Source organism: Elephas maximus, chromosome 12 (genome assembly GCF_024166365.1).
Source record: "Elephas maximus indicus isolate mEleMax1 chromosome 12, mEleMax1 primary haplotype, whole genome shotgun sequence".
Lineage (NCBI taxonomy): Eukaryota > Metazoa > Chordata > Mammalia > Proboscidea > Elephantidae > Elephas > Elephas maximus.
The window spans coordinates 61813432-61827496 of NC_064830.1; the positions used below are offsets into that span (position 1 = coordinate 61813432).

General features: G+C 46.6%; 2 protein-coding genes across 4 annotated transcripts in view; one reads left to right on the forward strand and one right to left on the reverse strand.

Moving 5' to 3' along the window:
• CREBBP (CREB binding protein) overlaps window positions 1-6787 on the reverse strand; it is a 154087-nt gene extending 147300 nt beyond the window's left edge. Inside the window, exon 1 of one of the 3 annotated variants that reach the window (XM_049903809.1) lies at window positions 6517-6787. In XM_049903809.1, coding sequence (XP_049759766.1) covers window positions 6517-6601 — 85 coding nt within the window. In that variant the 5' untranslated portion in view covers window positions 6602-6787. The remainder of the gene's footprint in view (window positions 1-6516) is intronic. The other 2 variants (XM_049903808.1, XM_049903810.1) reach the window with 2 other exon arrangements.
• Window positions 6788-7204: 417 nt separating this feature from the next.
• Window positions 7205-14065, forward strand: part of LOC126087487 (uncharacterized) — a 35332-nt gene continuing 28471 nt past the window's right edge. The window contains exon 1 of the mRNA XM_049905020.1: window positions 7205-7945. Coding sequence (XP_049760977.1) covers window positions 7367-7945 — 579 coding nt within the window. The 5' untranslated portion in view covers window positions 7205-7366. The remainder of the gene's footprint in view (window positions 7946-14065) is intronic.

Sequence of the window (14065 nt, forward strand, 5' to 3'; positions counted from 1 at the left end):
TGACTGTCACTGTTCCAATAAAAAAAAAAAAAAAGTGAAAATGGAGGCAAAAATCACCATTATTGGTTACAGAGTTCCTGGCTATCCATCTGCAGAGCAGGCTACCACAAATTCGCTGCTCATGGGCCTCCATGGCGCGCACATGCACGTGGCTCTGGCTTCCAGAACCATCGACAAGCAGCGCTCTGGTCCTATCAGACTGGCACACCCGCTCTCCCTGGCAGCCACAGTGCCAGCTGCCATTCTCTGAGCCCTCACTCCATGTCAGGCTCGAGGCAAAGCACTTTCGACACATTCTCATTCTAACCTCACAGCCACCCTCTGATATGGGAATCATGATCATCTCTATCTTACAGACAGGGAAACTGAGGCTCAGAGATGGAACTCAACCAGGGTCATGTTAGCAACAGAAACTGAACCCCAGCAGCCTGGCTCCCAAGCCCAGACTGTTCAACACCGTGCCCTGTGCTGCCATCAGGCTGGTCTGAGGTGAGAACACACACCTGTGTGTGTAGGTTCATGTCTGTAAACTGGGGATTAGTGAGCAAAGGGCAGACCCTAAGATTTAGGGCAACTGGCTTAAAAGTAAAATCTTAGGAGAAGAGATAAGAGAACATTGAAGAGGACGTAACACTATCCACCCATTCCCTCAGATTTCCGGAGGGCCTACTCTGAACTGGGAGTGTGACAATGAACACGTTCTCACTAAGCTGGCTCTGGGCTAAGCTCTCAGAAGGCTGGAACTCCCAGGACACGGAGAACTTACAAGTGGTGGAGATGCTGTGTGGGCCACTGGGGTCAACAAAAAGCAAATGAACAAAAACACTCTTCATTAAGTTAACTGGGCTTTTTCCCCCACCTAGAAAGAGACACTATGCTAAACTCACCTTATTTTAAATAAGAAGGTACATAAAACAGTGGAAGAACAAAAAAGACAGAGAGGCTCTTGATAAGCTCAGACGTGTGAGCAAACTCTCGGCCCCCTTCCCTGAGGCTCACTTGGGCTCATCAGCTTACTCCTGCTCCTAGCTCCTCACCTCAGGGTCACCGTCCAAACCAGTACACAGCAGGTGATCAGAAACCCTGTGCTGCTGCTCTTCCGCCACACTTCTCCCTTAAGCTTTCAGAGGGGTGCAGTGCTCCCAAGTGGTTCCTCAGAACATCAGTCCCACACTACCTCAGGGGCTGCAAACTACAACCCACGGGCCAAATCCTGCCTCTTTTTGTAGCTAAAGTTTACTGGAACACAGCCACGTCCATGCATTGTCTACGGCTGCTTTGTGCTAAAGCGACAGACTTGAGCAGCCGCAACAGAGACCCCACAGCCTACAAAGCTGAAAATATGTGCCCCTGGATCCTTTACAGAAGTTTGCTGAACCTTGTATTACATAAAAAGGGGGTGGTTAAGAACCTGGCTGCTAACCAAAGGGTGACTAGTTCAAATCTACCAGCAGCTCCTTGGAAACCCTATGGGGCAGTTCTACTCTGTCCTATAGGGTTGCTATGAGTCAGAATTGACTTGACAGCAAAGGGTTTTTTTTTTAAGGTTAATTAGGTTTGGGATGGTTCGAACTACAGCCCCTCTCTTGAAGCTTTGCTGCGCCTGTCAGCAAGCTGAGGCTCTTGGAAGGCCACAGAAAAGATTCCTTGGCTATTCCCAACCCTGTTTCAGCAGGAAAGCTTTTTTGAGAAACAACTCTTAGCATGGACCCCAATTTTGTGGAGAAGTGCAAGTTTAAGTCAGATAAAGAGGTGGTACCCGGAGTAATGTGACTTCAGATTGAAGCTAGCTTAAAAGCAGCCCCTTTTCCTCATCTTTAAAAACCCACAGTAAGGTACACTTCATCTCAAACAAGGCAAGGCATATCCTGGCAGAATCATTTTTAACTATTTCGTTTTTGAATACACCGAGTAAAAATACAAAGTCAGTGCTTAAGCTTACGTTAGGATACTTGTAACACGGGCAGAGCTCCAAGTAATCGCGCAGTTCATCACACACTTAGATGCTGTAAAAGCAGAGGTTAACAATCTAGTCTTAGCATCAACTTCCCACTGTAGGATTAAGCCTGTCCCTTTAAAAGTCATTTTCAATTACAGGTAGTTGCCGACTTATGACATATTCGAGTTACAACAAACTGCACTTATGACCGTTTTTAATATCTTATTGTTAGTAATACTTACTACAATGTAACAGCGTGTAATCTGCTGTTATCATTCTCACACCAACCCCCAAAGACAAATAAAGACTGAATTTATAAAGATACTGATAATAAAATAATAATGAAAACTAAAAAAAAAAAAAGGTACTCAACATAATGTCAGGAGCAACTTAACAATGGAGTCATAAGTCAGAAACTACTTCTATGTTTAAAAATCGCAGCATCAAATTTAAATGTCAAATCACTAGTGATTCTCGATCTTTTTTATCTACCACTAAGGCTCTAGACCCTATAGGGAAGGCTCTAGAGCCCTGGTGGAACAGTGGTTAAGAGCTTAGCTGCTAACCAAAAGGTCAGTGGTTCGAACCCATGAGCTGCTCTTTGGGATAAAGATCAGGCGATCTGCTTCTGCAAAAATTACAGCCTAGGAAACCCTACGGGCCAGTTCTACTTTGTCACATAGGGTCGCTACGAGTTCGAATCGACTCTACGGCACAGAAAAACAAGGCTCGCTTGGCGTGATTCCTACTTACCCACCATCATACCTAAGAAGCCTCAAATACTAGCCACTGTTCCCGTCCCTCTGGCACAGGTATTCAAAAGTCCCTACTTTCACAAGGCAAGGCAAGGCAAAGGCGTATAAAGCCCTAGCCCCGAAAATTTTTACTTCCTTTTTAGCTAGAACTTAGTGATAAAAATCATATAACTTAGCCATCTCTCGATTATCCATTCCAATAAGCAAGAAAATGAGCGTACAGGGGTGTGGATAACATTCTGCTGCGTCTGAGCCGGAGTAAAGGGGGGCCTGACCTACCCCTGCAGTAGGAAGACTATCCTGTCCCCCCCATACATGGTAACAAACTTTCCCCTTAGGGATTTAACTCACTTGCTGGAGTTGTATGGCAGTGTCCTGGGTCAGTTTTTCAAGTAAAGTCAAAGTTTGCAAATGCGGATTTACAAATACACAGAACTACTGATGGGCTTGGGTTCTGGTTTTGACTCTATGTTGCTTTGGGCAAATTACCTCTTTCGAGTCTGTTTCTTCACCTAGAAAATGGCAACAACAGCAGTACCTTCTCTTCCTACCTCCCCAGATAATGTGAGGATAAAATGAGAAGATGCATACAAATGTACTCTGGTATGTAAAGCACCACACAAACACAAAGACCTTCATTTTGTCGTGAAAGATATTTTGGCTAGTCACTGTCACCACCAGCTTTCTTTAAAAAAGCTTCTCTACTGCATTTATAAGGGTTCATGTTATAAAATATAATCACAATTTCTTAAGGACACATATACAGCACCCCATAAAATATACCTGGTTCAATTTTCAGAATGCAGTTTCTAAAAATTTTTTTATAAACATTTTATTTATTATATGTACATTTTGCCTCAATAAAGCTGACCCCCATCCCCCTCCCCCGCAAAAAAAAAAAAAAAAGAAAAAACTACTGCTTGCCTGGATATTTATTTTCCCTACACTACACTGTTAAATCATGAATTCCCTCTGTTGAAAGACATTCATGTGCTGTTTTAATGTGAATATATTAAGTAAGGACATTTCCATAACGCGCAACATTACAGTCGTCACTTCTTATGAGAGATGCCAAATAAAGGAAGGCTTCGTGTGTGAGACAGCGTTTTGGCACTCCATGTAAAACTAGAAAAAGTTACTTCAACGTCTGATGCCATCAAATTCTGTCACTCCAGAGCTGGTGTTTTACTAGGGTCTGTTTCTCTCCTTTCTCTCAGGGGGAGTCTGCTCCCTCCTTGGGATGCCCCCACCACCAGACTACAAGCACCTTGTGGGCAGGACCCTGGCTGGGAAGCTCCCCAAGGTCAGGGGTACTGTTGGGTCTCCGCCCACCTTGCCTCCAGAGGCCAGTCCCCACAGACCAGCAGTACACCATGGCAGCAGGGTACTCACTCTACTTCTCCCCATTTCTTGGGCCTCCTCCTCTTCCTTCCAACCCCTCAGCTCTTGCCACAAATTTTATCACGTGCCATACCTTCTCCACCTGCCAAATTTTCTGGGAGCCTCCCAGGCACATCCCTTCAATAAAGTAAGGCTGAGTCTCTCAGGACCGCTACTCCCAGGACTCTGGGCACATTCCCATCCCAAACCTTTGGATGGATTTGGTGGACAGTACATATTTTAGTCATTTACTTGCCTTACTATCTCTGTCCACCTCATCACTTGGTGTCTTAGCCTAGTCGTTACTAGGAGACAAGGTTGTACCTCAATTAATGTGCTTGACAATGACTCCTTCCTCCTGCCCCTCTCCCCCAACTAATAGACCCTTCTGTGAAAACGTGATGGACGTGGCCAAGGACTAAACTAAAGTAGGAGCATTAATTTTATTCTTTGGATTATTTAAAAGGGAGCCATTAGAAACAGAATCTTTTGTTCCACATTTGAAAAAGTAAAAAGAGCCTCTGTTTGTTCAAATGGTAAGGAAGAAAAAATGTTAAAAGTGGAATCCTTCCTGATAATCTATGTTGGGATTCCAAAATAAACACCAAACCCAGTGCCTTCAAGTCGATTTCCACGGATTAACAGCACCTTAATTAAATATCTGGCCATCCACTAACAGAACTACTCAAAAAAGCCATCCTTTGGGGTCCATGCTGGAAACAACACCCCTTTTTGCTAAGTCTCCAGTTAATCACTTGCTCCCTTATAAAACAAAACCTATGGTAACCTCATTCAACAACTGCAAAGCTGTGCAGCCACTCAAAAGTTACCCGGTTTCAGAGGACAAGCTTGAAAGCTCAACTTTCCTGGTACGAGCTGTATCTCTACGTTTCCTAAGACTGAAAACTTTTCACTTAAATATGGCAAGGTTTTAAGCAAATAATATCTGTTCTGCAGCAAAACGGCATTTAAAATATGGTTGTTACCAAATTTTTCACTTCGGATAAATTGAGACTTGTATCCCACCGCCCCCAGTTTAACAAAATTTTAACTACACGAAAACCAACTTAAGACCGATTTTTTAAAAAATTGCTTCTCTCATTTCTACATTATTACATGCCACTTTTCATAACTAGATCCCAGGAATTGTATTAAAACTGAAGCCACAAGATTTGTTTCAACAGCAGAACTAGATTTTTGTCTACGCAAATGGACAGTCACAGAAATACTTCCACAAGTTAAACAGCTGTGTCTAGTGCAAATCTGAAGGCACTGCAGCGCGATACAATTCGATTTGGACCCATTCATTATAAATTGATTTTCAGATGCTGTTACTCAAAGCCTGCACTGGAGAAAGGCAAATACTGTATTGCGCTGGAGACCAAAATCGCTTGCAGCTGCACCCAAGTTTTTACTGCAGAATCGAGAGCTCTAAAAGAGGAAATGCCACCGGCTGGTACTGTTACCACGAACCAGCCTAGAAAACCCAGCACTGTTAAGTGAAGCAAAAACTAACATGCTTTTCTTAGGCAACTGATAGGATTACTTAAGAAAGTTTTCATGGATGCTGTTTGATGAGAAGAAAAAAAAAAAAAAAAAGACGATTTACTCCATATTCTGCCAACATTTCTGGAAGAAAGGTAATTTCTACATTTCTTCACATAATTTTTTGCACATCTACACTGTAAAACCAAGACAAGCTCAAATGGAGGCTGTGGCTCAAATGAATCTATTCACTTTCTAAGTTTTATAAGTGAGATTAAACACATCACAGCAACCTTTACAACATCTTGCTAAGGGAGTTCAGGGTTTTGAAAAATGGGATGATTAGGTGACAAGAAGAGTCTTCAAAATAACTACTAAACATTTCCCCAGGAAACATAATCCAAGAAACTTCTAAGTTGCAACTCACAAGCTGGTGGCTGCGTGCGTGTTGGGGTTGCAGGGTTGTGAATACATTACCAATTCAGAAAACACACCAAGTCACCCTCTGGCTCCGAGATTTCTTTCCGTAGCCAGAAATCGTACCTTCCCTCCCCTGTCATTCCTCTAGACAGCCACGCGTGTGTGGACACATGGCCGCAGTCGGAGGCGTGTGATGTGACCAAACAGAATGAACACACTCCACTTTACTTTTTCTCCCGGGAAGTCTCATTCCTCTGCCACGCGACGGGGGCTAGCCAACTCCAGGAAGCCCAGCGCATGCAGGACTCGGGCCGAGTGACAGTCTTCCCCCACAAACTTCCACTCTCCCTGGCGGGGGCACGGGCCGGGGGCTGCGTGGGCCCCACTTCGGGCCGCGATCCACAGTCGGGTCTCGGCGACCCCTGCCCGACAGGCGCTCGCGGGGCGATCCTCAGTCGCGGAAGCCCTCGCCTTGGGTGGGGATGACAGCCCCCGTCAGGCTCCCGCCGCCCTGGGTCCGCCCGGCCCCCTCCTCACCTGTGCTGTCATTAGCAGAAAATCCAGGCGAGCTGAGTTTGGCTCGTTTCGGATTGGGCGGTCCGTCCAGCAAGTTCTCGGCCATTTTCACCTGCTCCCGAGGAGCGCCCCAGCACGGGCTCGGGCGCGGGTCGGTGGGCGCCGGCCGGCGGCCGAGGGAGCGGGGCGGGAGCGGGCGAGGAGGCCAGAGGAGGCGCGCAGGCCGGTGGGGGAGGCGGCGGCAAATCTCAGCCTCAGCAACAGCGCCCCGCAGCGCTCACCGAGCGCCCCCGGCCGCGGCCGCCGCCGCCGCCGCCCGCGGCCCCCTCATCCCCTGCCCGCCTCCTGAGCGCGACACGCCGCGGCGGGGGTGCTCCGGCGGCCCGGCCGCCCCCCGTGCCCGGCTGGCAGCGACGGCGCCGGCCCGGCGGCTCAGACGGTCCCCGGGAACATGGTGCCGCCGCCTCCTCGGCCGCGCTCCCCCCCCCTCCGCGCCCCACTTAATGGATTCACTCGCGGACGGCGAGGAGGGGGCCGGGGGTCCGCGCCCGCCCCGGCCCGCCGCCGCCGGGAGGCAAAACAATGCGCCGAGCGGAGCCGCGCCGCCGCCGCCGCGGCCCCCCCACCCCCGTGCCGCCGCCGCCGCCGCCGCCGCCGCCGCCGCCGCCGCCACCGCCGCCGCCGCCGCCGCCGCCGCCGCCGCCGGGCTCCGGGAGGCCGGGCCGAGGGGCGAGTGGGGCCGCCGGAGCGGGCGCCGAGGGCCGGACGGAGCGGACCGGCCGGCGGAGCGGGGTGCGCGGGCGGTTGTGGGGCCCGGGACCGGCGGGGCCGAGTAGATCGCGCTCGAAGCCCCGATCGGGTCCGCGACAAGATGGCGGCTGTTGATTCCTCAATTAAAAAAAAAAGAAAGTTTTTTTTCTTCTCTTTCCAGAGCCAGAACAGGGAGGGGGAGGGGGCGGGGCACGCCTTGCGTCACTCCCAAGCGTCAGCACGCACGGCCCCGCCCCGCCCCCTCCACCTGCGCCCGCCACGGCGGAAAGAGCCGAGTGCCCCAGGCGGAAAGGGCCGAATGCGCGGCAGAGGAGCTTGTGAATGCCTAGCCCGGCCGTGGGGCCAGGGCCGGGCCTGCGGGCCACTTGGCACCTGGCTTTTGGCGGCGACTCGGGGGCGGAGGCCCGGGCGTCGGGGCCTCGTCTGGGCGGGCCGCCCCCGGGCCCCGCGGTGCCACTGGGCCCCTGCCCGCCACCCTCCCCGACGACGTCCGGAGGGGAGGGCCGGGGCGACCTGGACCCGAGGCCGGGCCACTGCCCCTCTCCGGGTGCCTGTGACGTCGAGTGTGCAGGGTCCGCCACCAAGCGTGTGCAGATGGGAAACAGGCAGGGAGGGCAAAGTAATTCATTCAAGGTCGGCGAGGCAGACAGTGGCAAGGCCTGGATTCGAAACCCTCCAGGTAAGGTGGGGGCACGTAAGACTCCGGAGTCCCGAGCCCGATGCCATGGCGGGGCTTCCAGGTGCGACACCCTTACCTGCCGGAGAAGGGTGGTGGGCGCCACCTCCACCCCGAGCCAAGCGCGCTCTGCCCGCTCCTCTAGCGGAAAAGTTCCCATTCCCTCTGGGCTCAGGGCCTCAGGAGGCACTCTAGGACACCGCCACCACCTGGCACCCTGCAGGTGCTCCAGGCAGGTGTGGGGCCTCGGGGAGACCGGCTTGCGTCGCCATCCCCTGAGGGACAGTCACCAAAACCTGAGGTGTTCACATCTCACTTCGTTATCTGCTCCTCAAAACTTGCTTATCTTAAAGACATCACCAGCTACTCTGTTTCCTAAGCCAGAAACCTGTGAATCAGTGCCGACTCCTCCCTCTTTCTCTACACACCACGCAGCCAGCCTCCCCATGTCCTTTACCTGGGGAAAATGGTCCCGCTTCGTTTTCCACTGCCCCACTGTCGTCCAGCATGGCTCGGGCAGGTACGCTACCGGGCAGCTTCCCATTTAGTATTCCCTCTGCTCTACGCCTTTCCTCACGGAGCAGCAGAGTTAGCTTTCTGAAAATAAGAAAGAAATCTTTAAAAAAAATAGCTCCTATACATAGAAAAAAAAAGATTAGAAATGCATTTGGCTATCCCAGTCCCAGTAGAGTGACTCATGGTGATATAGATATATGTTGTTGTTAGTTGGTGAAGTTCAAGTTGATTCTGACCGCTTGTGACCCCATGTGTGCAGAGTAGAACTGGTCTTAGAGTTTCCAAGTCTGTGGCCTATTGGAAGCCAATGGCCAGGCCATACTTCTGAAGTGCCTCCGGATGAGTTTGAACTGCCAGTCTTTGTGGTTAGCAGTCCAATGCTTAAGCATTCGTACCACCCAGGGGCTCCACAGATATACCAAAAGAGTGAATGTCTTTGAGTGTTGAGACTGATCTGTTTTTTTTTTTTTCCTATTTATCTTTATTGTTCAAAATCTTGTGCTGCACCTCTCACCCTCATTTTCCATCCCTCACTTCACCATCACCGCCCCACACCCCACTCTAGTCACTAGGAAGGTCTCATCAGGACCTTTCTATATACTTCTGCAAATGCTGCTCCCTATGCTGAGAACATATATACCTGGCAACACAAACTCATCCTCCAAGACCCAGTTCAAGTGTCACCTAGTCCAGGAAGTCCTTTATAGAGAGTTCATGTCTACCCAGAACCTCAGAATGTGATCTTATTTAAAATAGGTCTTCGCAGATGTGACTAGTTAAAGATCTCCAGATGGAACCATCCTGGGACTAGGATGGGGCCCTAACCCCAGTGACTGGTGTCCTTATAGAAAATAAGAGGCACAGACACACAGAGAAGCCATGTGAAGATGGAGGCAGAGATTACAGCGATGCTACCACAAGCCAAGGAACGTGTGGAGACACCAGAAGCTGGAGGAGACAAGAAACTGGAAGAGACAAGAAAGGATTCTCCCCCAGAGCCTTTGGAGGGAGTGCAGCTGTGCCGACATCTTGACTTTCAGCTTCCCGATACGTGAGAGAATGATTTCTGCTGTTTTAAGCAAGGTTGTGGCATGTGGTTAGACCAGCCACGGGAGACTAATACACCCTCCTAGACCATGGTAGGGTCTCTCACAGCACTGTCTCTCTCAGGGCATATAACCACATTGTGTCTTTTTTCCTCCCATTCATTCAAGTTTTTATTTATTCATCAAGTATCTCTTGAGAATCTACTGAGGGCATTTCCACTGCATTAATCTCCTGTGGCAAAAAATGAAGAAATCCCTGTATATTCCCTAAACATCATAAGAAGTCCCTGAGTGGTGCAAAGAGTTAATGCATTCAGCTGCTAATCAAAAGGTAGCTCTAGTCTACCCAAGGACTCCTTGGAAGAAAAGTCTGGTGATCTATTTCTGAAAAATCAGCCATTGAACCTATGGGGCACAGCTGTACTCTAACACGTGTGGGATCATCGTGAGTCAGAATTGATTCCATGGTACTTGGTTATTTTAGAAATCATAAACAGAAGTACTCAAGAAGTCACTGTAGGAGGCGGGGCCAAGATGGCAGAGTAGTCAGATGCTTCCGATGATCCCTCTTAGAACGAAGACCCGAAAAAACAAGTGAAACGATTATATAATATGACAAGCTAGGAGCTCCGAACATCAAAGGCAAAGTTAGAAAACGGACTGAATATCAGGGGGAAGGAGAGACGGTTCAGAAGCAGTGAGGAGTTGCCGGACCTGACTCATCAGGAGCCCTCAGGCACGATCCCCTGAAGTGACCACGGCGGGTCTTGCAGTAGCATTCCGGACCCGGTTTCCTCCGGGAGAGACAGTGAGCCACACAGTTTACTCACACCTCCAGAACCAGAGAAGAACGCCACTCTTAGCAAAAGCTAAGTACTTGCTTTTATTTTATCACCCCCTCCCCCGAGCCCCCAAGATGGCTTCACTGACTGTTGATTTCCCTGGGCCTGAGATAGGTCCTGCTGCACACTCTGAGCCATTCTCCTAGCCTTGGAGAAGGAATAAATTCACAATTGGGGGAAAAGATAATCTGCCAGCTCCACTAAGCTGGGGAGCTCAGGACAGAAGTGGCTGCTCTGCAGGCACAAATCGCCCACGGGCATTGAATACCTTTCACCCCTGCATGGACCTTTGTGGACCCATTTCAGGAGAATAGGCAACTGTTTCAGCTGTGTGGTACAAAGGTGGGTTTTTGACATTTGACACCATTTTGCCAATTAAACACAGTCCTCACCTACCCACATCAGGGGCCTAATGACTGGTGGCTCCACTCATATCACCTAGCCACCCGTGACAGGGGTCCAAGGATAAGTGATACCCCCCAGTCCTTACAACCAAAAGCATTGGATGCCCATGGTCCAACTGCAGAACCCACCCACCTGTGCGCTGTAGGGAACAGTCAACTGCTTTCCTCACAAACACTCAGGGAACGGTTGTCAGGCCCCTGCCTTGTTCAGAGTGTGACCCCCACCTGCAACCAGATACCTGTGCCTACATCTATCACTCTTGCCCCTCTAAGACTGTGGGACAGAGTCTGTACCACATGCTTGATGATCAACTATCTGGACACCTGAGCTGAACCCATACCAGAAAAGTGAATTGACTCCTAGGCTCATATACCTGGTAACAGCCCTAGGCATCTGGTGACAGGATGTTAGAGCTTTGAAGGCGAAAATAATCAAGCTAGCTCACTCAAGCCTCCTATTTGGGCATATCAAAACAAAACAAAGCAAGAAGCTAGGATACACTAAGCAAACAAAATTAATTAATACAGTAACTTATAGATGGCTCAGAGACAACAGTCAATATCAAATCACATAAATAAGCAGACCATGATTGCTTCAACAAGCTCTCAAAACAAAGAATCACGGATCTACTGGATGAAGGTGCCTCCCTGGAATTACCAGATGCAAAACATGAAAGATTAATATACAGAACTGTTCAAGACATCAGGAAGGAGATCAGGCAAAACACAGAACAAGCCAAGGAACACACAGATAAAGCAGTTGAAGAATTAAAAAGGTTATTTAAGAACATAATGGAAAATTTAATAGGCTGCAGTAATCAGAAATTCAGAAGATTAACAATAAAATTACAGAATTAGACAACTCAATAGTCAGAGGAGCAGAATTGAGAAAATGGAAAGCAGAATTAGTGAGATTGAAGATAAAACACTTGGACCAATATATTTGAAGAAAAATCAGACAAAAGAATTTTAAAAAAAGAAGAAACCCTGAGAATCATGTGGGACTCTATCAAGAGAAATAACCTATGAGTGATTGGAGTAACAACAGGGAGGGAAAACAGAAAATACAGAGAGAATTGTTAAAGATTTGTTGGCAGAAAACTACCCTGATATTGAGAAAGATGAGAAGATATCTATCCAAGATTCTCATCAAACTCCACAAAAGGTAGATGGCAAAAGAATGTCACCAAGACAAGTTATAATCAACTCACCAAAACCAAAGATAAAGAGAATTTTAAGAGCAGCTAGGGATAAACAAAAAGTCACCTACGAAGGAGAGTCAATAAGAATAAGCTTGAATTACTCAGCAGAAACCAGGCAGGAAAGAAGGCAATGGGAGAACTTATATAAAGCATTGAAGGAAAAAGAATTGCCAGCCAAGAATCGTATATCCGGCAAAACGGTCTCTCAAATATGAAGGTGAAATTAGGACATTTCTAGATAAACAAAAATTAAAGGAATTTGTAAAAACAAAACCAAAACTACAAGAAATACTGAAGGGAGTTCTCTGGTTAGAAAATCAATAATCTCAAATATCAACCCAAAACTAGAACACAGGACTGAGCAACCAGATGTCAACCCAGATAGGGAAATCACAAAAATAAATCAAGATAAAAAAAGCTCAAAACAGGGAAACAGTGATGTCATTACATAAAAGATAACAACATTAAAACAATAAAGAGGGACTAAGAAATGTAGTCATAGATCTTTCAGATGGAGAGGAAGTCAAGGTGATATAAAGTAATAAAAGTTAGCTTTAAACTTAGAAAAAAAGGGGTAAATATTAAGGTAACCACAAAGGAGACTAACAATCCTACTCATCAAAATAAAATACAGGAAAAAATAAAGACTCAGTAAAAACAAAATCAACAACAACAAAAAAGAGGAAAAGACAATATAGAAACTACTCAGCAGAAAAACTTAAGTGGGAAAAAGAAACTGTCAACAACACACAAAAAAAGACATCAAAATGACAGCACTAAACTCATAAAAAAAAAAAAATACCTGTCTATAATTACGCTGAATGTAAATGGACTAAATGCAGCAATAAAGAGACAAGAGAGTGGCAGGATGGATTAAAAAACATGATCCCTCTATATGTTGCCTACAGCAGACACACCTTAGACTTAAGAGACAGAAACACACTAAAACTCAAAGGATGGAAAAAAATATATCAAGCAAACAACAATCAAGAGTAGGAGTGGTGTTATTAATTCTTGACAAAATAGACTTTAAAGTTAAATCCATCGAAAGGATAAGGAAGGACACTATATAATGATTAAAGTGACAGTATATCAGAAGGATCTAACTGTATTAAATATTTACGCACCCAATGACAGGGCTTCAAGACACACAAAACAAACTGTAACTGCATTGAAAAGTGAGATAGACAGCTCCACAATTATAGTAGGAGACATTAACACACCACTTTCAGTGAAGGACAGAAGATCCAGAAAGAAGCTCAATAAAGACACGGAAGATCTAAATGCCACAATCAACCAACTTGACTTCACAGACATATACAGAACACTCCACCCAACAGCAGCTGAATATACTTTCTTTTCCAGCGCACCAGGAACATTCTCTAGAATAGAGCATGTATCAGGTAATAAAGCAAGCCTTAACAGAATCCAAAACATCGAAATATTTCAAAGCATATTCTCTGACCATAAGGCCAAAAAAGTAGAAATCGATAACAGAAAAAGCAGGGAAAATCAAACACTCAGAAATTGAACAATACCCTGCTCAAAAATGACTGGGTTATAGAAGACATTAAGGATGGAGTAAAGAAATTCAGAGAATCCGATGAGAATGAAAACACTTCCTATCATAACTTTTGGGACACAACTAAAGCAGTGCTCAGAGGTCAATTTATATCAATAAATGCACACATACAAAAGAAGAAAGGGCCAAAATCAAAGAATTATCCCTACAACTTGAACAAATAGAAAGAGAGCAACAAAAGAAACCCTCAGGCACGAGAAGAAAGCAAATAATAAAAATTAGAGCAGAATTAAATGAAATAGAAAACAGAAAAACAATTGAAAGAGTTAATAAGACCAAAGCTGATTCTTTGAAAAAATTAACAAAATTGATAAACCATTGGCCAAACTGACAAAAGAAAAACAGGAGAGGAAGCAAATAAAAGAGATTGGCGATATTACAATAGGCGCAAATGAAATTGAAAGAATCATATCAGCTTACTAGGAAAAATTGTACTCTAGCCAATTTGAAAACCTAGAAGAAATGGATGCATTACTAGAAACACACTACCTACCTAAACTAACACAAACAGAGGTAGAACAACTAAGGAAA